Source organism: Diabrotica virgifera, chromosome 1 (assembly GCF_917563875.1).
Source record: "Diabrotica virgifera virgifera chromosome 1, PGI_DIABVI_V3a".
NCBI lineage: Eukaryota > Metazoa > Arthropoda > Insecta > Coleoptera > Chrysomelidae > Diabrotica > Diabrotica virgifera.
In genome coordinates, this window is record NC_065443.1 from 207,865,766 (window position 1) to 207,891,265 (window position 25,500).

The 25,500-nt window shown below is 32.0% G+C and overlaps 1 protein-coding gene across 1 annotated transcript in view; it reads left to right on the forward strand.

Annotated features, from left to right (window-relative positions):
- The first annotated feature begins 2,421 nt into the window (after positions 1-2,421).
- Positions 2,422-25,500, forward strand: part of LOC114336055 (myrosinase 1) — a 107,749-nt gene continuing 84,670 nt past the window's right edge. Inside the window, exons 1-2 of the mRNA XM_028286368.2 lie at positions 2,422-2,579; positions 24,725-24,810. Coding sequence (XP_028142169.1) covers positions 2,509-2,579; positions 24,725-24,810 — 157 coding nt within the window. The 5' untranslated portion in view covers positions 2,422-2,508. The remainder of the gene's footprint in view (positions 2,580-24,724; positions 24,811-25,500) is intronic.

Here is a 25,500-nt window from a genome sequence, read left to right on the forward strand (position 1 = left end):
TCTAACGAAGTAGTATAAAATCCAAATAGATCTGCAACTTAAACTAACCTATGCTTGGTATCGGATCGACATAATATTAAGATTGGTGCACACATAATATTAAGATATAAAAAACCCTTGAGGCCCTATTTATAGATAAAATTTTTTGAGTGTCGTCAAATTAAAAAAATCAAAGGAACTTTTTAAAAAATTATGATAAATAATTTATTGTATTGACTTAAAATTATAATTTAATGTTTAAATGTTACAAGCAAACGAAAGTCAAGTCGCCTGTTATTTTTTTAGATAAATTCTTCAATAACCAATTCAGTAAAATTTGAAATTTCTTGAATCATTTTTTTTTTATTAAAAACATTGCGACTGCTGTTAGTCAATCCCAGCCCATAGCCATTTTAAGGAAAGTTTTGGTTTTGATATCTTTCAATGCAGAGAAACAGTCTGTTTCTGCAGTTATCACTGGCCTCGTAACAAGTAATTGAAGAATTCAAATTATTTTTGAAAAATCATCTTTAAATTATTTTCAATCAAAAATTTACTTAATTGGACTGCCCCGGATAGTTAAAATCGGATCTTCTATTTTGTTCTTTATGATTTTTCTTCTCCAAATAATGTAGGAAACACGGAAAGCGGTAAAAGTATTGATAGTAGTACACAATCAGTAAGTTTTTCCACAAATCTCCATGTAAGATGATCATTTATAATCCCGACCCCGACCTTTGCACTTTGGTGCATTTGTACCTAAGAAATTTGGTTTAGATATTTTTAATTTTTCTTCTAAATATAAAGAACAAAAATTTATATGATGTGAAATATTCCACGCTAACATTCACATCCACAAATCCCCCCATTCTTAATATTGTTCCGAAATTCGAACTTCACAAATGCAAAGTTTAAATGTACATATCCGCCGTGCAAGTTAAAAATTCCATAAGATCACAATCAATTTGTGCTCTTGTGGACATCTAAACTTGTGGGCTATAGCGGGAAGCGGGGTGTGTGGTGAGTTGTATTTTGCCTTATGATAAATCATTGGGATAGGAGCCACCCTGAGAGCGGTGAACGAGAGTTAGGTAGAACTAAGGCCTCGCATCCGTGAAGTTTCCTCGTTGAAATAGAATAAAAATAATTAAATATTACCTATTACTTATAAACTCCTTGGATTTGTGGTTTGTGATTTAATTTACTGTATCGTTAGATTAAAATGGTATTTATAGAATGATAAATTTTACATATGAATGTTTGAAAATAATTTAGGGGGTTCACGTGCACATGTGCAGTTATGGAGAAACCGCCACTGGGTGTTAATCATTCCATTGATTGATTCATTCCACAGCTGCAGAAGCTGTAGGGTCTTCGCTTCTTTTTCTTGAAGTGCCTTTTCGTTCTGGATGTTGGCGATCATCACGGCTATCGTGACTTTGTTTACCGCAGTGCGGAACCGTTCAGTGGTAGTCGTGTTATACCACTTTCGTAAATTTTGACGGCAAGAAATGCGTCTTCTTCCCGGTGCTCTTTTACCATTTACTTTCCCTTCGAGAATCAGTTGGAGAAGGCCGTAATATTCTTGATTTCTCATTACATGTCCTAGATATTTAATTTTTTTAGTTTTGATAGTCATGATAGACAGTTTTTCCTCAATCTACGCAGAACTTCTACATTAGTAATTCGGTCAAGCCAGGATATACGTAAGATGCGAATATAACACCACATCTCGAAAGCTTTGAGCTGATTCATACATGCAACAGTTAGTGTCCACACTTCCATTCCAGAGAGCAGAGGTGTGAATATGTAGCGTTTAAACAGACGGATTGTTCATAATGATATGTCTCGAGCCTTAAATTACTCATTATTTTTGTTTTGTGAAGGTTTATTTTGAGACCTATATTATTTAACTGCTGGGTTAATTCCTTCAACATTTGCTCCAGTTCCTTGATATATGTATGTACTAAATAATACTATGTTATCATCAAACTCAAATGACTAAAACGTACAACATCAATGTTTAGACCTTTTTCCCCCCAGTCGAGCTGTTTGAATATATTTTCCAATGCTAAGGGAAAAAGCTCTGGTGAAATAGATCACCTTGTCTTATACTTTTACCAAAGCTTCCACCTTACCAAAAGTATTCCAATAACCGGATTGTTCTAATAACCGATCATTGTTGGCTAGTGGAAACGTTTCGGGACCTCTAAATTTTATTTCTTAAAGCGGGATATTCCTATAACCGGTATTCGAATTAGAGGGTTCGACTGTATTATAGTTATATTATACTATTTTTTCAATTCGCATTTTATTTATAGCCTGGTCATCCAAAATAACCACTTTTTATTCTTATTGGTTTGTTACTAAGGAGTTTGACTTTATAAAAATACTCGAATTATCTCTAATCTAAATACCAAATCAAGAGGTTAAATTGGCTACTTGATATAGAAATGAATATATCACTTATCTACTCGTGTGGCAAATTATATTCGTTTAAATAAAAAGTTACTGCTTCAATTTTATCATATGAGATCAGATTTGCAAACAATGGCGCCAGTTCCAAAAATTTTTTTTCTAATCTTTGTCGTAGTTTCTAGGTAAGTAAAATCATTATTTTTTAATCATATTTTTGTCTAACATGTAAATCTTTTTTGTGTAAGTAATGCAAAATATTATTTAGGAAATCACGTACAGTTTTTACTTTTTTAATATTATCTAAAATAAATTTAAATTATTTATGAGTACATTAATTTCTCAAATCAACGACTAAAAGTATAAACCATACAAAGTACAGGTACAGTATACAGATTAAAAAAATAAGACAGAAGTATCTCTCTCGTATGACGCTACAGCCCGGTCGGGCCCTGGCCTCAGGGCCGCGTTTAGGTCAATTGACGCCCTAGGCAATTCTCTAGTAGCCGCACTTCAAACATTTACCTACCACTTTTGCGAAAAAAATTGCAGAAATTTCTATTTAAATAAGAATACACTAAAAATGGATTTAAACTACGATGTTTATATACCTACAACAGAAAAATCGTCATTTCAGTTCGATCACATCAGAGAATTCTGTTCAAAAAAAGACTTTTCAAAAAAAAATTTTTCTTAACAAAATCGACAAATTGTTAACACGTTCTTGCGTCATACTTGATGGGAAATTATTTTTAATTCTTGACATTTTCGAAAATGACCTTTCAGCGGACACGTTGGCAACTGGGATGCACAAATAAATGTGCACAGCAACGTCAAAATTAGGGAAAATATCTTTCATTCCACTTAGTGTAGTCACTGAAGGTTTTCACCTCCGATTTCGTTGAACCTCCATCGATTTTCATGAAAATTGGTGAGTGCTTAGAGGATAGCTCAAGGAACAACGGTGACATGATGCCAACTTGCGCTTTTACCGTGGTGGTGGATGCCACCCCTTCTCAGAGGTGAAAATTATTATTTTTTAAATAATACCGTAAATCGATAGAGAGACAAATTCTAAGCAAGATTTGTTATATAAAGTTTTATTTTTTCGTAAAAAATACAAGTTTTAAAGCTGTTTTTCACGTATAACTCAAAAACTATAAGCTTTTACAAAAAAGTTATAATTAACAAAATTAAAGATAATAAAAATCTGAATACAACCCTCACTTAAAGAATTAAACTAATGTTAACTCAAAGTGAGTTATGGGTAACTGAATGTTTTTTTTTCGACGAGCACCCAAATCTAAGTACATATTCAAACTTAAATATCGGGAAAACGGTGCATTTTATAAAATATACCTGTAAAATATATAGACCTGGATCCCGCATAAGAAAGAAAAGTTGATTAATAGCAAGCTGAAAATTTATTAATAGCTTAACGGTGTCTAGTCGGACAAACATTGATGCACGGGAACACTGGAACAGGGGAAGTTTTAACGGTGGAGCATGATAAACGCGTCGTCCTGACAAGTTTATGATGGTGAAAAATAGCAAGTTGTTTTTAAGTTTATTCGATAGCCAACATTATGTAATATATGAGAAAATGTTTGTCCGACAAAAATGTTGGGCATTTTAACGAGTCCGACACGTGGAACATGTCACATCACAGGAATTATGTTGGTGATGAATAGCAGTTTGATTTTTGCATGAGAGTTTAATGAAAGGTTAAAAAAGCAATTGGAAGTTCTGCCCGACAAAATTAATGGGAAGTTTTCGTAGTTGGACATTCTAAACAGGTAAGATATAGACAAAAATGCTGGTGATAAATAGCTTTCCGGCAAAGACGAAATTTAATTAAGTAAATTATTCCTTACCAAGAATGACTGTTGTCGGAAAAAAATAAGGGGTAGATTTTGTAGTCGGACAATTTAAAAAAATAACTTTTGAAATTTCAATAAGGGGTGATTATTCTATGTCAAAAGTACCTGCAATCAATTACAATCAATATCTTTCGATTTATCTCAACATCATTTAGATACCTCACTGTAATACATTTATAGTAGATCAGGCAAAGTATATTATGGATTGAGTGGTCTAGCTATCTTTGTCTGCCACATGCGCGGGATCGCCTGGTTAAAAGAGATATATAGACCACTTATCGACTTTTTGAACTGTATTCCCTGTCTACCCTTATGTCTATGAATACATTTCCATTTAAGAAAAACTGTCACTTTTGACAATAATTCATAATAAATTGCAATCGTAACTTCAAATTTAAACTAATCGATTTATTTTGGCAGCAAATTACTTCTAGCCATGTGACATATTACATTAATATATTTAATTTGTATAAAGTTGAGAAAAATTACGTTATACAATTTTAATAATAATTTATTTAGGTACCCTTTTTCAATCAAGCAAAGCATTATAGCACGAATAATGATATTCAATAGAATTTTCACAATTATCTGGCAACTGAACTTCATTGAATTGATGACCAAGTATTTTACGAACTTTGTAAAATGTTCGAAAATTACTCAAAAATATTCCGTTGAATGGTTTCACTTTTGATTTGGCGACTTAAAATTTAAACTGTTGACACTCAAAAATAGACACAAAAATACTCCATAGTTAATATAAATTTTAATTTCCAACACAAGTGGCAAACAGAAACTCAGAGACCATGTACTTTCAAATACTACTTTGTATAGCACAAAGTGTCACACTGACAAATGCAGCCTTCTAATATATACTTCTAAGCATAATGTGTCTCTTCACATTTTTCAATGTCGTTTACAGGGTTAAGATTTGAGTATGGAAAAAAATGTATACAACGTTTTTTGTCGGAAATTTTCCGTACTTTCTGATGCGCCTAATTAGAAAACCCTAAGAGATTGCTTTCACATGTTCACATGACATTTTTTATTATCATTTTGAGAATATCAAGAACACACTCCATCCAAAAAAATAATTGTTTTGCAATATATACATGCATTGATACTTACCTCACCGTTTTTGATAAATACGTGAATATAAATAATAATATACAACTAAAATAGCTTTATCAATATGTGACTAAGTCATTCTGAAAAAATATTTTTTATTTATTGCCTTCGATTTGCCCAAACTTTTTGTCCGGCATATAACTTTTTGCGTTACAAAATATAATTTGTACATAAACAAATCAAAATTAGCTTGCTATTTATCACCAACATTTTTGTCTATATCTTACGTGTTTAGAATGTCCGACTAGGAAAATTTCCCATTAATTTTGTCCGACAGAACTTCCAATTGCTTTTTTAACCTTACGTTAAACTCTCATGCAAATATCAGGCTGCTATTCATCACCAACATAATTCCTGTGATGTGACATGTTCTACGAGTCGGACTCGTTAAAATGCCCACCCTTTTTGTCGGACAAACATTTTTTCATATATTATATAACGTTGGCTATTGAATAAACGTAAAAACAACTTGCTATTTTTCACCATCATAAACTTGTCAGGACGACACGTTTATCATGCTCCACCGTTAAAACTTCCCCTGTTACAGTGTTCCCGTGCATCAGTGTTTGTCCGACTAGACACCGTTAAGCTATTAACAAATTTTCAGCTTGCTATTAATCAACTTTTCTTTCTTACGCGGGATCCAGGTCTAATAATGATTTTAAAAATTTTGACCGGTTTAGAATTCATATTTTTGAAAAAACGATATAAATTTAAAAAATGTGAATTTTTAAAATTATCCTAATTTTCATTTTCTTTTGATAATAAGTCCAAAAATACTCAATATACGTAAAAAGTGATATAGTCTGTTCGCTAAACTCAGACGCAACTTTCTAGATATTTTGGTCGGTAATTTTCCAATTTTAGTAAAATTGGCAAAAAGTGATTACAAAATAGTTAATAATCACTAAATAGTTAGTAATTTTGCCAATTTTTGCAAAATTGGCAAAAAACAAAAAAATTATCGACTAAAATATCTAGCCAGTTGCGTCTGAGTTAGTGTTGCCCAAATGCAAGACCAAGACGAGACTTGGACAGTCTTGGTCTTGGTCTTGCACCAGTACACCTGGTCTTGGTCTTGGTCTTGGTATTGCACTCCAAGTCTTGGTCTTGGTCTTGGTCTTGCAAGTCTCGCAGTTACCCACTAGCGTATTGCTATTTATTAATAAAACAACTCGCATTAGGTGGGTTTGAACCCACGATCTAAACTATCCCTGCCTATACTTTAACTTACTGGGCTATCTACCATGTCCCACGGGAGTAGGTCTGTTTCTTAATAAACGTTTGCATTTAATAACCTGACATGTGCTAAAACATGGTGAAAACACAAAATAACAAACAAATGACATAAACTTATCTAGACTGTATTTTAAAGAACATTATCTGTCTAGAAAGGGATTGATGGACTCTCACATTAGGTATATGAAATGAAATGGAATAAAAGAGTTCTATAATTTGCCATTTATTCAAATAAAAAATAAAAAAAATACAAATTAAATTACAACACAGTACGCAATAGCTTTGACAATATTATTAGTTGAAAATTTTTGTTTGCTATTAGTTGAAAATTTTAAGATTGACTTTTTTTAACAAGAATTAATGCAAAGTAATACACGCAGTTTAATTATATAACATTTATACAGAGTGAGTTTTATGTATGGAACGCCTCAAATATCTCGGAAACGACTTGAACGATTTTTATGGAATTTGGTGAGTAAAGGTCTTCTAATGCGGCCGATATTATAGTGGTAATTACAGATTGTTACCAGATCTTGCGGTTTTTTGAAAATATAATGAACTTTAGTATTTCGAATAGAACACCCTGTATATTTTTGCATTTTGAACCATAATAACTACTAAGCAATTTTCATGTAATATTTCCTATACCGAAATGCCGTAATTTCTGAGTTATTTCTATATTTATTTAAAAAAAAATTTAACAAGTTATAAAAATCAATTGTTTCAGCCCTGGCAGACTTACTTTAGGTTCTTTGAATCATATGGAACAAAAAAGGTCTTTTGTAGTTTTTGTCTAAAGTTATTCGTTTCCGAGTTATAAACAATTTAAAACTGAAAAAAATCGAAAAATGACGATGTTCAAGGCTCAAAAACACAAGTAATAGCTATTTGTATAACAAGGGAGGAAAGTGCTACTTTTCCTCCCGAGAATGAAGTTTACTAGGGCAGTAATCATCCAAGGGAGGAAAAGGCACTTTACTCCCATGTTATACATATGGTTTTTCCACCTTCCTCAAATAACAAGTCATTTTTTCATTTTTACTTAATTTATTTTATGTAACTAACCAACAAAATTTATTAGAACTAAATCTAACAAGTAGGTACAATATAACTGTCAACTGTCAAATATAAGTCAAATTATTAATGTAAACATTGTTAAATCAAAATATCAATTTACTGTTTTTTACCATTCTGCAAAATACAGAGTGTTTTATAAATAAATGTTAAAATGTATAGATACTTACGTAATAGAAAATAGATATTATACAGGGTGTCAATAAGTTATATTTCATGAATGACATACCATGACTTTACTTTTACTTTTCCTCCCTATTGAGGAAAAGTACAACTTTGCTCCCTACAATCAGGTCCGCAAAAGTATACTTTCGGTAGAGGTAGGTGGAAAAAATATTATTTTCGAAATCTCGAAGTGCCTAAACTGAAGTTTAAACTTTATTTATCAGTTGTCGATAAGTAATTTGTCTATTTCATTTTAAAAAACATTGTTTTTAGTTTTTAATGCAGCCCGATCACCCATCCTCTCATAAGTTCTTCATTAACAATAAAAAAAAACAATGGCAAAATCACACATCGGCCAATATCTCTTTTTATATAATAATAAATATCTCTTTTTTTGAAATTTGAAAGTTTTGTAACATTTTACCGTGCGCGAATGGACTATACATGGTAGCCAGGCATTATCTTATCTAGTGCTTTTTCAGCAAAAAATTTTGTTTTGCCGATTGATCTAATATTTAATTGCACACCCTGCAAAAAGTAGGACGTTTAGTCTTTACGATATGGATAAGGAAAAACAATAGAATGGTTGTCCGTAGCAGTGAATATGGTATTCGTATTATATTTTTATCACCTTATAGGCGACATACTTCTTTAAAAGTTTCAATGCGACATTGTTATACACTCAACACAAGAAGATTATTTTATGAAAGGTTGCTATTCTCAAAGTTTAGACAATTGCTCAATTGTAATTAATTTCGGAGCGAAGGCATCGACTGATATTAGGAAAGAATGAAATATTTTATTTTTACATTGTATAATAATTTATTATGACCTCTGAGTACGTATCCAATAAATAAGTGTTCATATTTTTAATTCGGTATGTATTGTTCATAATGCGGATAAATCCATTTTTCCATATGTTTGTTACATATTTTTTTGTATCTCATAGTCTCTAAGCATATACCCGAACTAATATACAGGGTGTAACAAAAATACAGGTCATAAATTAAATCACCTATTCTAGGACCAAAAATAGTTCTAATGAACCTAACTTACCTTAGTACAGATATGCATATAAAAAAAGTTACAGCCCTTTGAAGTTACAAAATGAAAATCGATTTTTTCCAATATATCGAAAACTATTAGAGATTTTTTATTGAAAATGGACATGTGGCATTTTTATGGCAGGAATATCTTAAATAAAAATTATAGTGAAATTTGTGAACCCCATAAAAATGTTATGGGGGTTTTATTCCCTTAAACCCACCCAAACTTTTGTGTACGTTCCAATTAAATTATTATTGTGATACTATTAGTTAAATTCAATATTTTTAAAACTTTTTTGGTTCTTAGTATTTTTACGACAAGGCAGTTTTTATCGAGTTGCGGCTTCTTTTCTAATATGTTTACGTAGAGATTTTATGGGGGTTTTGTTCCTTTAAACCTCCCAAATGGTTGTGTACGTTCCAATTAAACTATTACTGCGATACCATTAGTTAAACACAGTCTTTTTAAAACTTTTTTGCTTCTGTGTATTTTTTCGATAAGGCATATTTTATCGAGATGTGACTTCTTTTTTAATATGGTTTAAAATATACCTAAATATGTAAATCATAAATAAATTTTCCTATTATTATCAAGTCTCCATAATCGTAATACTTAGCCATATCACAGATGAACATAACATATATGTGGCCATATACAAATATGTGGTGGATTTGACAAATAATATGCAAAATATTTCGACAAATACTGACTTTTCGAAAAAGTACCAAGAGGCAAAGAAGTTTTTAAAGCATTGTGTTTAACTAATGGTACTACAATTATAATCAAATTGAAACGTACACAAAAGTTTGGGGGGGTTGAAAGGAACCAAACCCCCATAAAATTTTTAAGGGGTGTCTAAATTTCACTATAATTTTTTCTTAAGATACTACTGCCTTAAGAATGCCACATGTTCATTTTCAATAAAAAATCTCCAATAGTTTTCGATATATTGGAAAAAATCGAATTTAATTTTGTAACTTCAAAGGGCTGTAACTTTTTTTATGTGCACATTTGTACTAAGGTAAATTAGGTTCAATCGAACTATTTTTGGTCCCAAAATATGTGATTAAATTTATGACCTGTATTTTTGTTACACCCTGTATTATTCCATAAAACAACACTCAATCCTAACTGCAAGACGCAAGAGTCTTGCAGGCTTAGTCTTGTTCTTGCTCAAGTCTTGCACGGTCAGTCTTGGTCTTGGTCTTGCTAAAATAAGGCGGTCTTGGTCTTGGTCTTGGTCTTGCTAAAACGCAAGAACAAGACCAAGACTGCAAGACCAAGACCAATTTTGGGCAACACTAGTCTGAGTTTAGCGAACCGACTATATATGTATAACCAAATTTTAGTCTTTTCTGTATCAAATATTTTACCTTTTTACTATTTCTGTAGGGTAAAAAATAACCGAGATAAAAACATTTAAAGCTTAAATTTTGCTGCGAGAACCATGTAACCGGGGCCATTCAACCTTTTATTTTTAAAAAAGTAAGGGGTTTAAAAGGTTAAGTTCAACGTCGTTTAATAGTCATTAAAATTAACTTTCAAATGATTTTTAGGCAAACCTGACATCGTAAAAATTAACGGAGTTATTAAAAAAAACAATAACTTTTTTGGAAAAATTTTTAAAATATAGATTTTGAAAAATATTTGGTGCATAAATTTTAATGCTATCAACTTGTTCGGAGGCTCATTTTATAGATATTTCTAAGTACTTTGACAAAAATGTTTAATAAGGTTATGTTATAAAATGCATCATTTTCCCGTTATTTAAGCTTGAATATGTACTTAGATTTGGATACTCCCCGAAAAAAATATATACTCAATTACCTATTATAACTCAGTTTTAGTTAAAAGGTTTTTCCAGTAAGGAGTTTATTTCATTTTTTATTAGGTTCCATTTTGGTAATAATAACTTTTTGGTAATAATAATCGGTTAAAAACATGCATTTTTCTCACGAAAAATTAAAATATTTGATCTTTAATAACTCAAAAAGTTTTGATTTATTTTAATAACTTTATGTAACAAATTTTGCTTAGAATTTGCCCCTCTATCTAAGTTTGGGGGAAAAAATACTTGGGGAGTATTTTTTTTAGAAATTCAAAAAACGAGACATTTTCAAATTTATTTTTCTAGAAAACGGTGTATCTATCCTATCGACTTAAAGCAAGAGTACCTTTTAGTACAATATCTCCGCCATTTTCGGCAATAAGTATAACAACCAAAATTGTTGAAAAGATAATTTTCTAAAATAAATATAATTTCCATTATTACAATTTTTTCCTGCCGTCGATAGTTTCCGAGTTATGGCGGAAAATAGTGACAGTTAGAGTATAATTATTGAATTATCTCGTTTATTATGAGTTTTACGACAAGAATGTACCTATACATAAATAGAGAGAATTAAATTCTACACAATTTTGATTTCGTTAATTTTTTTGCTAAAATTAATATTTAAGGTAGTATGTATGCGGAAATTGCGCGAACGTAAGATCTGATTGATTTTATAGCAAATACTTTTGTTCAATATCTTCGCCGTTTTCAACTAAAATTGTTCCAAATATGATTTCCTACAAGTTCTTTTTAACAATTTTTTCATGCTGTTGATATTTTCCCTAGTTAAGTGGGAAAATAATAAAACGTGGTGGGAGGAGCATAATTTTTCAATTGAATATTGTTTCCGAGCTGCTCCAAATCTTATAATTATATCCTTTAAGGGAGGTCAATAGTAGTGTACATTTAAAATCGTGACTGAATTTCGCGGTTGCATTAGCCGCCATATTGAGTTAAAAGGAGAACTGTTGTTGCTTACTATTTCCGTCATTTTCAACTTTTCCACAAAAATGGTAAGAACTAAAATTGTTGGAAATGCAATTTCATACAATTTCTTTTGCACAATTTTTTTATGCGATCAACATTTTCCGAGTTATGGGGGAAAATATTGGAAGCATAATTATTGGATTGTCTCATTACATGTATTAAATAAATTAAATAAATTTTATTATTAACTTTACGACATAATTGTACATGAACAAAAATAAAGAGAATTATATTTTACACAATTTCTGAAACTTCTAATGAAACAACAAATTCCTTTTTCCAATGAAACACCAACCAAACTAAGTAGGTACATAAAAGACATAAATAATAACTTATATGCATTAAGTTCACCTAATTTTATTAACTAGCGGGTTTTATTGATTGAATTTGTCTGTCGATATTCTAAGTTTCATGTCAGCTAATATACCGGGTGTCCACTTATATTTTCCCCCATTTTAACTGCCTATAACTTCTAAACGGCTCAGGATAGATATATGCAGTTTTCACTGAAATGTTTTATTTTGTTTTGTCTGAATGGATCGAATTTTTTATGTCGCTTTCAAATACGAAATAGAAAATGACGGATTTTTGAAAAAACTTTGTTGACTTTTTTTTAATGGAACACCCAGTATATTTTTTCGTAAGTTGAAAGAAAGGTCATTCATCTATCTAGCGATATAAAGTTTTTCAAAATCGGTTGTCAAATCACTGAGTAATTAATTTTTAAAATGAGAGGTGCAACGTGGATATCACATACCTAAATAACATAACTAAGCAAGTTATGTGATTTCCACATTGCATCTCTCATTTTAAAAATTAATTGCTCAGTCATTTGACAACCGATTTTAAAAAATTTTATATCGCTGGATAGATAAATGACCGCTTTCTCAAGTTTTTAGGTAAATGACCATTTTTTATATCGCTTTTAAATAAAAAATGGGGGATTTTTGAAAAAAAAACGATGTTGACTTTTTTTTTAAAACACCCAGTATATTTTTTGTGTCTTGAAAAAACGGTCATTTACTTATCCAGCGATATAATAATTTTTAAAATCGGTTGCCAAATGACTGAGCAATTAATTTTGAAAATGAGAGATGCAATGTGGAAATCACATAACATAATATCATTTTGCTCAGTTATGTTATTTAGGTATGTGAAATCCACGTTGCACCGCTCATTTTAAAAATTAATTACTCAGTGATTTAACAACCGATTTTGAAAAACTTTATATCGCTGGATAGGTGAATGACCATTCTTTCAATTTACAAAAAAACATACTGGGTATTCCATTAAAAAAAAAGTCTACAAAGTTTTTTCAAAAATTCGCCATTTTTATTTCGTATTTGAAAGCGATATAAAAAATTCAATCCATTCAGACAAAACTTTTACTAAAATAAAACATTTCAGCGAAAACCGCATATTTCTATCTTGAACCGTTTAGAAGTTATAGGCAGTTAAAATGGAGGAAAATATAAGTGGACACCCGGTATTTTTATATTTCAACATTTTTTTTTTGAATTATGGACCCTATTGGGGGGAATTTACTCATTCCTTCCCTCGTAGACCCGCCACTGGTTGTCTCAAAAAATTGTCGTAAATCGTAATTGCAACAATTCAGTTCTTATAGTAGGGGAGGAAAGTATGCTAAATTTGCAGTCACTCGAGCACTATGGGGACCTATTGGGTTGTGATTATTAGGTCCTAAAACCAAAAAAAGTTAAGAAAAATTTTCCATTTTAGTGGGGATTTTCCATTTTTTAATTTAATTTTCCATTTCCAACAATAGTTTTTTCCTATTATAGCGCCATCTATCCATAATTCGAAAAAATATTTCAAAAAAAATTGCTCCTTTTTACGTAAAGAATCCAAATATGTAATAAGATTTGGGGCTCCTATTTAAGATTTTAAAGTAACCCTCCACCCCACATCCGTGGGGGATCGTGTTGGGTACCATTTGATATATTTTTCACAAAAATTGAATGAGTGTATTTTGCAGTTTTTCGATCTGATGTTTATTTTGCGAATTATCGCGGGATTTGTATTTAAAATTTTAAACTTACCCCCCACTCCTCTCCGTGGGGGTCATGTTTGGTATCATTCGATAAATTTTTGAAAAATATTGACCACGTATTTTTTAGTTTTTCGATCTGACGTTCACTTCGCGAAATATTCGCTTTTTTTGTAAAACTTTTTGACTCACCCATTTCTTTACGCTCTGCTCAAATCGTCAGTTTTTTGAAATATACACTCTTTTGCATGTACTTAACTTACCTTATCTTAATCTGACAATTTCGAGTATTTTTAAGGATAGATTTTTTTTCGGGCCTCCCTTATCGTACTTTTTTCGGGCCTCCCTTATCGTACTCCCCGGTGTTGAGAGAAAATATATGAGGAGCATCTGCAGGGTACCAGGTTTCTCCCCATATGATAATCTGACGCCTTCGAGTAACTGCAAAAATCCCCGCTTGGGCTCCCTACCATTACACTTTTTGTCGAAAAGTTGAAAATGGCGGAGATATTGAATAAAAACAATTGCTATAAAATCAATCAGGTCGTACGCTCGCACTTTTGCCGCATACGTACTACCTTAAATAATGATTTTATCAAAAAAATTAAAAAGATTAAAATTGTACAAAATTTAAGTCTCTTCATTTTTGTGTAGGTACAATCTGACAAACGAGACCTGGCGGTTGACCTTGCCCGAAAATACACAGCGATAAATGCACAATACGACAAGGTCACGCGCCAGGACCTCGATTTTTGACCCTTCGCTTCGTTATCGAAAGTATTCGCTTCGTATAATAAACAGTTACGAACCGAATACGTTCGATAACGAAGCGAAGGGTCAAAAATCGAGGTTCAGGTCTCGCTTGTCCGATTGTACATATTTGTTGTAAAACTAATAATAAACGAGACTATTTCACTAATCTGTTTTTAACTGATAAAACGGCATAGCAACGCATCGTTTTCTACTGACAAAGCTCCTTAACGACGTGATTTCTCAGCGACAAAATTATGACAGATCTGTCACGAAAGTGTCTGATAATAACAAATAAATAAAGATTATATTTCGTTGATATGGTGCAATAATTGTCTCGTGAAATAGTCTTGTCGAATATCATTCGAGAGAAAATTATTTACCGGCAAAATTTTCTCCTGGTTTCATTCAAGTTCGTTGCCTTTTGGTAATTTTCGCTTATGAAATTTTGACAAAATCACTCGACTGACGTCTCGTGATTTAAGTCAAAATTTAATTCGCGAAAATTGCCAGGCAACAAACTTTCATACCAGTCGAAAATATTGCCGGCAAAATTTTCTCTCTTGTGATATTATATACGATAATTCAATAATTCAATAATCATGCTCTAACTGTCAATATCTTCCCCAAATAACTCGGAAAATATCTGCCGCACGAAAAAAATTATAATAAACGAAATTATAGAAAATCGCATTTTCAACAATTTCAGTTTCTACACTTTTTGTCGAAAAGTTGAAAATTGCGGAGATATTTAGCAAAAACTGTTCTCGTTTAAAATCCAGATGGCGGCTCGTAATGCAAGGTCAAATGCTACTGTCTTCGTTTGTTAGTAGAGTTTCTGGACACCCTGTATACAATGATTTGTTAGAGTCTCAAAAGTATTTGAATTTGACTTATTTCATTATATGTGGTTGAGGTTAAAGCCCATGGATATGGCGATAGATACGAAAGAGATCAAAGTCTTATAGAATTTTTTCTGCAAGACAGGCTATAATATGCTATGAACATTTATTTTAAGAAAAGCCCTCAAAGAAATTGGACCCGGCAATTACCAAACGGATTATAGACAACGAAATTAACTTTACAGTTATTATCAAAAAGACACTATTTAATACGTAACTATATTAAATTACAAAAATTGGATAAAAATCATTTGTATAAAATTTATTAAAAATCCCTTTAAGGGCTACATCATAGAACGTTTTCGATTTTATTAACAATCATCATCAATGTTAAAACCTAAAACACGTGGAATGTTGGGAAGGTCCATACCTTACCTAAGGGCACTATTCTGTTTTATCTGTATCCATCCTATGAAGTTTTAATCAAGTATGCACCTGTAATGCAACTATATAATATTTAAAGAGTTTTTACCCTAGTATTTCTTTGGTAGCTCAGCTGGCATCCAACCTATAAGTATAACCAACTTGCTTTAACGATAGTCAAAATTTAAATATTAACTTTGCATTCATTAAAACGGTTATAATTTGTTAAATGTTATACCTTTTACAAAGGATTTTTTTCCAATTCTTGTGATTGATGGTCTACAGCCATCTACAGGAAAGAAAAAATTTGTTCTTTTCCTTGTGGATTTTGTATTAAATCAATTTTCAACCGGAAGTGATTATAGAATGGTTAGAGCGAAGATAGCCTTGAACGTAGGGAATGAAAAAATAAATATGATAAGGAGGGATAAAAATATTACATTCACTGCGATTAGTAACACAAGGCCATACCAGGAATATATAAAGGGTGGTCCACATAAAGACGTGCAAAATTAAACAAATATTTACAAACTAAAGAAACGTTGGTGAACGTCCTAAAGAAGACACAGAAGAAGAGCCAAGACAAGCAAACAAGGGAACATGAAGACAGAAGACACAAGAAACCTAATGCAACAAAAAGGGAAATGAAAGATAAGCACTCAACCACAGAATAACTTACCACACAGAAGCGAATCTGACTGTCGTTTCCATTGATTTTGTTGGGACCGAAATATTTGACCTTGTGCACCATTTACAGAATAGAACTTGATGTTCTAAGGAATAGACCATTCCAAATGATGTGATATTTATTGACAAGTAGTTATTAATTACATATGAAATATAAAATTTAACTATAAAATATAAATAAACTATAAAATAAAACATGTATAAATATAAAATTTAACTAAAAACAACTGTTACTGTCAGTCGCAAAAGTGAGGTTGCACCAGTTACGTGACGCATGAGTATGAAAATTATGGTACCGTTTTGGGCCTGAGTTTCGCTTCTGCGTGGTTAGTTATTCTGTGGTTGACTCAACAAACATAGCTGACCTAAGGAATCTCAACAAAACCATTTTAACAGCCACCTTGGAATATTAAAATTAAAGAAAAAAACTATAAAATGAAGATTAACTATTTTTAATGGGAAATAAGCCACAATTTTACCAAAAAATGATTTTATTAACTTTTCGAAGCCTAAATCGGGTTTCGTTGTCAAAATACAAAATACAGTATAAACTACTCTATTTTGTATTTGGACAACGAAACCCGATTTAGGCTTCCAAACGTTAATAAAATCATTTTTTTGGTAAAATTATGGCTTATTTCCCATTAAAAATAGTTGAATTATAAAAATGCCACAAGGAAATAGCTTCAGAACAACAAAATGAAGATTGGAACGAGAAATATTGCACTGTGGCCAAAAATTGCTGGTAGTTCAGAGAAATAAGGAAAAAAAATATCGTGTTGGTGACACATCCCCCTCCAGGCTGAAACCAAATTTTTCGAGTAATATGGTCATCTATAATAATAACCTATATGTTTTCTGCAGCCGCTTTTGATGATATACATAGTTATAAACAAATGAAGATCAAAAAACGGTAAATTTTCGCTTTTCTCGTCTCTTACTAAAAAATTGGGCATTTTAAACAAATTTGAGAGTAATAAACTCATAAACCGTATAAAAAACTTCAATATGGCGTTCGCTGAGTATGTCTATCCTTATTAGTTACTTAGAAAATTGGCAAATAAATCATAAATTTTGAGTTTTTATAAATATTCATAACTTATGTAAAAATTAACTTAGAACCTTCTTATTACATGGAATGCTGAGACTTATGGTGCTAAAATTATACCCTAAATTCCAAAGCAATTGGTCAAATAGTTTAAAAGTTATTTAATTTGTTTATCCAAAATTAATTTTTTTTGCAACACTGTAAGTCAGAAAATGATGAAGTTACAGTAATATTTTGGATAGTTTATGAAAGAAGAAAATTTACAGTATTAATTTAATTTAAAAAAAATGACAAAAAATAATTATAAATATTGCAAAATAATTTTGCAAAAACATGTGAATTAAAAAAATGGGGGGGCTAACTTTGTCCCTAAATGTCCTAGAACAGTTGTTTTTCTTTCTAAATGTGTATAAAAATTCAGTCTTTCTAAATATGAAAAAATAATTTTTCTACGGGTAACGGTTAAAAAGTTATTCTAATTGTTTATACGTAAGCAAAAAATGGACATGTTTTTGCAAAATAATTTTACACTGTTTAAAATTATTTTTTGTTATTTATTTTTAATTAAGGTAATAGTATAAATGTTCTTCTTTCATAAACTGTCCGAAGTATTATTGTAACCTCATAATTTTCTGACTTATAGTGTTGCAAAAAAAATTAATTTGGGAAAAATAAATTAAATAACTTTTAAACTATTTGACCAATTGCTTTGAAATTTAAAATATAATTTAAGTACAAGAAGTCTCGGCATTCCGTGTAATAAGAAGATTCTAAGTTAATTTTTACCTAAGTTACGAATATTTATAAAAACTCAATATTTATGATTTATTTTGCAATTTTCTAAGCAACCAATAAGGTTGGACATATTCAGCGAATGCCATATTGAAGTTTTTTATACGATTTATGAGTTTCTTACTCTCAAATTTGTTTACATTGCTTAACTTTTTATTAATAGACGAAAAAAGCGATAATTTACCATTTTTCGATCTTCATTTGTTTATAACTATGTATATCATCAAAATCGGCTGCAGGAAACATATAGGTTAATAATATAGATGTCCATACTACTCAAAAAATTTGGTTTCGGCCTGGAGGGGGATGTGTCACGAGAAAAACCTTATTTCTCTGGACTATGGTTGCGTTTTGACAACTCTGATTAAGTTGTAGTAAATCATAATAATATATAAACCAAATATAACACTGGTAAACACACAGTTTGCTGCCGGAAATTTTTTGACTGTTTCTAGGTAATTTTGGTCTGCTGAATCCAAAAATGCCACCAGATTTGCTCCATCAGATCGTATAGGGTAATTTAACGCAGCACTACCAACATATATGTAGTGCTGCTACCCATGAAATAAACAAAACACGAATAAAAAGTAAGATATTTATTGTACAACAATATACTTACATAAATCATGACACATATCTGCCAAAAAAACTTAACTTTCCATCTAACCTTACCAGCGTCGCAGCAAAAATGTGTTATTCGGCTTCAGCTAAAAACTTACTTTTATATAATTTTCTTGCAAGGCTTTAAAAGGACGGTCTCTTCGAAGACTCCAGCAGTAATCTGCCATCATGTGATTGGCCCATCTCCTCTGATACCTCTCTTCCATCGTTTTGATACCTTGGTGGAAGCGTTCCCCTTGTTCCTCACTAAGGTCACCAAGATTTTCTGGGAAACGGTCTAAATGGCTGTAGAGGTATTTCAATTCTCATATGACAACCGTGTTTGTTAAAGTTGTTGAGCATTTCTTCCACTCTAATGACCAATTGATATACTTCCATATTTTTTGCCATTATGTAGAAGGACACACTTTTCGCCAAGTGATCTGGTGTATATTCCGATACACCCATTTCTTCTAACAGTCCTTTAATATTGTTATAAAAAACCATATAATCTTGCTGAGAAAAAAAGGCAAAAGGTCTTTTTCTCTATTACGGTAGTATAGAATTTTGGTGTCTGAGTGAAGAACATTCTTTTCTTTTAGTCCGGAGGCAAGCAACTCGGAAGAGTCCTTTGGAAGGTTTAAATCTCTGATAAGATCGGTTAGCTCTTCCTGAGTAAAGCGCTCAGGACGTGTTGAATTCCCTTCAAAATCACTGTCGTCTTCCTCAAATCTATTAGTATGTAGTTCCTCAGATAACATTTTGATATTATCCTCTGGTAGCGTAGGTAGACTGCTAAATATTGGAATGGGTATCTGCTCAAGCTGATGTGGAATTAGTCTTATTGCTGAACCAAGGTTAGGATGGTCTTTGCTGAATCGTCAAAATGATTTTTGGTTCCCTCCATACCATTGGAACACCAAACTTTAAACACTTTCGTTGTCCTTTCGTCCACTGTCGCAAGTTTTCAAGACAAGTTTTGCACACTACATATGGAGCCCAGGATTTATCTTGATCTCCTAAATGAACACCAAAATAGTTTTAATACGCACTTTTGTCCATTTGCCCATTTCTCTTGGAATTTGTTAAGTTTTTTTACAAACATATTGCAATTATAGTGGTGGAATATACAGAAATGTAAGAATATTTAAGTATTTGATGAGTACGTTATATCTCGAAAACTAGAGCTGACTAGTGTTGCCCAAGTGCAAGACCAAGACGAGACTTAGAGAGTCTTGGTCTTGGTCTTGCGACAGTACACCTGGTCTTGGTCTTGGTCTTGGTATTGCGCTCCAGGTCTTGGTCTTGGTCTTGGTCTTGCAGCAAGAGTCTTGCAAGTCTCGTAGTTGCCCATTAGCCTATTACATATCTTAGAACTAGAACAACGTAACAGAGTAGGTCAATTTTAAGCTTTAATATCACAGCCGTAGTAAAGACCAACCAAATTAATAAATATCTAAACAACTGACACCGGGTGGGGTTTGAACCTACGATCTAAGCGATCCGTGTCTATATTCCAACTAACCAAAGTTTATTAGGAACTTACGTATTTTTTCGAGTATTTGCCATTGACAATGTGTGATTTGAAAAGAATTCAATTCAGTGACAGATGTGCACAATATGAGGGTCAGAGGGAAAAAGGATGAATGTAAATTTTTGGTCATTTTGAGATTGTTGTGCAATCTGTTAGCTTAGAAAGGGTACTATCAACCTGTGAATGGACAAGGGGACATAAATATGATAATGGTCTTAAAATCACGTCACAAGATTGGACGCAAGGGGTAAAAACAATGAATATGTAACTTTATTTCTCATTTTACCGAAAATGCTTGCAGATAGACATTCATCGTTCTTTCCCCTGGCCCTTCATATGTTAACGCCAGTTCTCATTTTGGTACCGAATACCAAACCGAGAATAATACACTTCTCCAAGAAATTAAGGCACCTCCTTAAAAATGGAATGGGTCATTCTTGATGTCTCGAATTTCCTAAACCTGTTGTCTGATTTAAGTGATTTTTTAATATTATATAGCCTTATTCGTTAACCATATCGCTGTAATAATATTGTTGCTAGAAGTTAAATTGTCGTTGTATAGGTACCCGATATAATCGGTTCGCTAAACTCAGACAGAACTAGCTAGTGATTTTAGTAAGTAATTTTGCCAGTTTGGTAATATTGGCAAAAAAATAATTACTAAATAGTTACTAATTACTCAATAGTTAGTAATTTTGCCAATTTTGGCGAAATTGGCCAAAAACAAAAAAATTACCTACTAAAATCACTAGCCAGTTGTGTCTGAGTTTAGCGAACCGACTTTAACTTATCGGTACTAATGAGTGTACCAATCAAACTGCGTTTTTTTCTCAAAGTAAGCATCATCCTGTGGAATATTCTAGCATTTATAAAATACTGAAATTAAGACCCAATTACAGTCTGATATTTTTTTAACATTTTGTTTTTTCATTCGCTTATGTTGGATAACAGTAAAGTTAGGTATTTTAACAACTAGCCATGTTTTTTATCAACACACGGTGTTTTTAAATAAGTATGGTAAATTTTAAGGGGTAATTCTAAACAAACGGGTCATGTTACCCGTATGCACGCCAATGGTGAATATTAAATTCTTAATTGTATGTCAAAAATGCGTAATAACTACCTCTTAAAACCCACCAAAGTTCATTTGCATATCTCAACCGGTTTTAGAGCAATAAATCGTCAGTTTGTAAGAAAAATTTTAACACCCCATATTTCGGAAACGAAGCATTTGCGAACATACACTTATAAAGCAAACTGTCAAATTATTTTTCGGGCAGAATTACCCCTTAAAGTTTGCCATACTTATTTAAAAACACCCTGTATTGATGAAAAACATCGCTAGTTAAAAAAGTACCTAACTTTTTATTATCCAACATAAGCGAATGAATCAAACAAACAAAATGTTAAGAAAATATGAGGCTATAGTTGGGTTTTAATTTCAATATTTTATAAATGCTAGAATATTTCACAGGGTGATGCGAACTTTGAGAAAAAAAATACAGTTTGATTGGTAGTGTCCAATGACAAATTTACCTGTATAGAAACAATCTTATTACAGCGATATTTATACAGAACAAGGCTATATTATTATCAAACATTAAAATCAAATAAATAAAAAATCAAATTATCAACCACTTAAATCGAACAAGTTTAGAAAATTCGAGAGACCAAAAATGACCCGTTTCTTGGAATAGTGTATAGCAACCAAAGAGCATAACAAAAGAACAGTGAGTCGATTGATAAAACAAATGACTAGTTTAATTTAACTACCTACAGAAAAAACTGCTATGAATGTCCTTTTGTTTTCCATGTATTTCACTGTAAATATTTCTTTGTTGAATGCCTCATAGACTAAATATTTGGGTATGTATTTGGTTACACGGTATAGACGGCACGGCATTATCTGTTATAGTCTGTCTCCTATCGTAATCACACTCAGCAGAAAAAATATACATACGTAATAGTCTTATTATTCTATATATCGATATGATTTTTATGTGTTTAAATTCCTACAAAACTAATTAAGGAAAAAAATTAACTACTTATTGTAGGTATATTTTTTATCAGCATATGACATATTTTTAAAAAGTTTCGATACATTATAGCTCTGGATCCCGCGTATGGAAAAAAATTGATTAATAGCAAGCTGAAAATTTGTTAATAGCTTAACGGTGTCTAGTCGGATAAACTTTGATATATGGGAACACTGGAACAGGGGCAGTTTTAATTGTGGAACAGGTTAAAAATTTGGAACGGTCAGACCACGAAAACGGCACATTTATTTTGTCCGACAGAATAGACTTAAACTCTCCGAACAGAGATTAAACTCTCGTGCAAAAATCGGACTGCTATTTATCACCTATCATAATTCCTGTCATTTGACATATTCTACATGTTCCACTCATTAAAACGCTCATTTGGTGATAAATAGCAGTCTGATTTTTGCATGCGAGTTTAATCTCTGTTCGGAGAGTTTAAGTCTGTTCTGTCGGACAAAATACATGTGCCGTTTTCGTGTTCTAACCGTTAAAAATTTTTAACCTGTTCCACAATTAAAACTTCCCCTGTTCCAGTGTTCCCATATATCAAAGTTTGTCCGACTAGACACCCTTAAGCTCTTAACAAATTTTCAGCTTGCTATTAATCAACTTTTTTCATACACGAGATCCAGACCTATTAATTTATGAATGGAGGGCGGCTATTCTCAAAACCTGGACAATTAATTTCAGAGCGAAGGATGTATGTTTGTTTATGGTATTATCCGTAAGGCGCATAAGTCCAATTTTACAAATTTTTTTGCTTCTCATAGAGTGCCTACCTAAGAATATACCCGAACTAATATACTTCATAAAAGACCCTCAGTTCTAATTGCAAGACGCAAGAGTCTTGCAGGCTTAGTCTTGTTCTTGCTCAAATCTTGCACGGTAAGTCTTGCTCTTGGTCTTGCTCAAATTAGGCGGTCTTGGTCTTGGTCTTGGTCTTGCGAAAACGCAAGAACAAGACCAAGACTGCAAGACCAAGACTGATTTTGGGCAACACTAGCTGATACAAAGAAAAGGTTTGTATTTTTGGAATCAGGACGTATGAATTAACTAAAATCAGTTGATTTTTTTTTCGGCAGCAAGACAAATTTTTTTTTTGTTGGGCTGTGTAATATTTCAGATCTTATTTTAATAGTCATACTCGTATGGATGTACTTAATATATTTTTGTCTGACTTAATTTATATACGATAAACTTAAGTAATTGTAACAGGCAGATCTTTTTGAACAACAGACTTAGTAAAACATAGGTTCAAAATAAATAAATATATTTTTGTTCTTTAGATACAAATTAAAGTCAAAATAATAAAATAAAATAATATTCTGTTCTTCGTTCCTGTTCCGAAGAAAGCCCCCTTGGCGAGGATATGTAAAAGAAAAACAAAATTGTATTTACCATTATCAAAATAGTACTCGCGGTGTGCAAGTACTTGGAGGGGATACAAGAAACGATCGTGCGCGAATAGCGGAGAAATATCGCAGTTTTTTTAAATAATTCATATTGTCAATTGAAATTGTCAAATTGACGTATATTTCATACCTGCTGTCATTGAAGAAGAAAAATTATATATTGCTCCACAATATTAATATGATATGCAATTATTATATAAAGGTAAATTTAATTAATTGTATTTTGCTTGCAGTACTGCATTTTAATAACTAATTTTATTTACTACATACAATTGTTTACGTTTTAATAACATAACCTAAATATTATTTTTTTCTTCTTATTATTTTTTTGGACTATGGCCTTGACAATTATCTAGCAACCAGGACCATAGGATTCGCCAATATAATTAAACGTGCGAATAAAGTTGCAGAGCGTTGAAACCAGGTGTCGCTTTTACGAACTTGCACGGTCCCAATATTATGCAACGAGCATTTAATGATGGTCATTATAAAGCGAGTATGAGGGTTACGAAACTCGCCGCATACGGCTCGTATGCGGCGAGTTTCGTATAGAGTACGAGCTTCATAATGACCATCATTAAATGATCGTTGCATAATATACTATTTTGATAATGAAATCATTTCGGAATTACTATTTTTAGATGATTTAAAAAAGTTGGAGAAATGATTAGAAACATATATCACAGTTAAGAGAGGTTAGAGATTATAAGACAAAAATGAATTACAAAATTATTCAAAATAATTTTTTGGTATATATTTTCCTAATGACTCATTAACAATCCATGTGTAACGTGGCTTAGGTGCAAGTCACTTTATTTAAACATTGATTATCTACATCTTTTAGCTACGCCGATGACTACCAAATTAACAATAAACGCTTTCCATCCAATTTTATGTTTGGGGTGGGAACATCCTCTTTGCAGATAGAAGGTAAGTCAACGAAGTAAGTTAATTGTAACTAATTTGAGTACGTTAACATTAAATATGCCATTAAACTAGTGTATAAGCCGACACCTGATATGAAAAACATTGTAACTGACTTTGGCTTATAGGTCTGGATCCCGCGTATGAAAAAAGTTGATTAATAGCAAGTTGAAAATTTGTTAATAGCTTAAGGGTATCTAGTCGGACAACCTTTGATATATGGGAATACTGGAACAGGGGCAGTTTTAATTGTGGAACAGGTTAAAAATTTGGAACGGTCAGACCACGAAAACGGCACATTTATTTTGTCCGACAGAACATACTTAAACTCTCCGAACAGAGATTAAACCCTCATTCAAAAATCCGACTGCTATTTATCACCAAATGGGCCTTTTAATGAGTGGAACATGTAGAATATGTCAAATGACAGGAATTATGACAGGTGATAAATGGCAGTCTGAATTTTGCATGCGAGTTTAATCTCTGTTCGGAGAGTTTAAGTCTGTTCTGTCGGACAAAATAAATGTGCCGTTTTCGTGGTGTGACCGTTCCAAATTTTTAACCTGTTCCACAACTAAAACTGCCCAACTGCCCCTGTTGCAGTGTTCCCATATATCAAAGTTTATCCTACTAGACACCCTTAAGCTATTAACAAATTTTCCGCTCGCTATTAATCAACTTTTTTTTCATACGCGG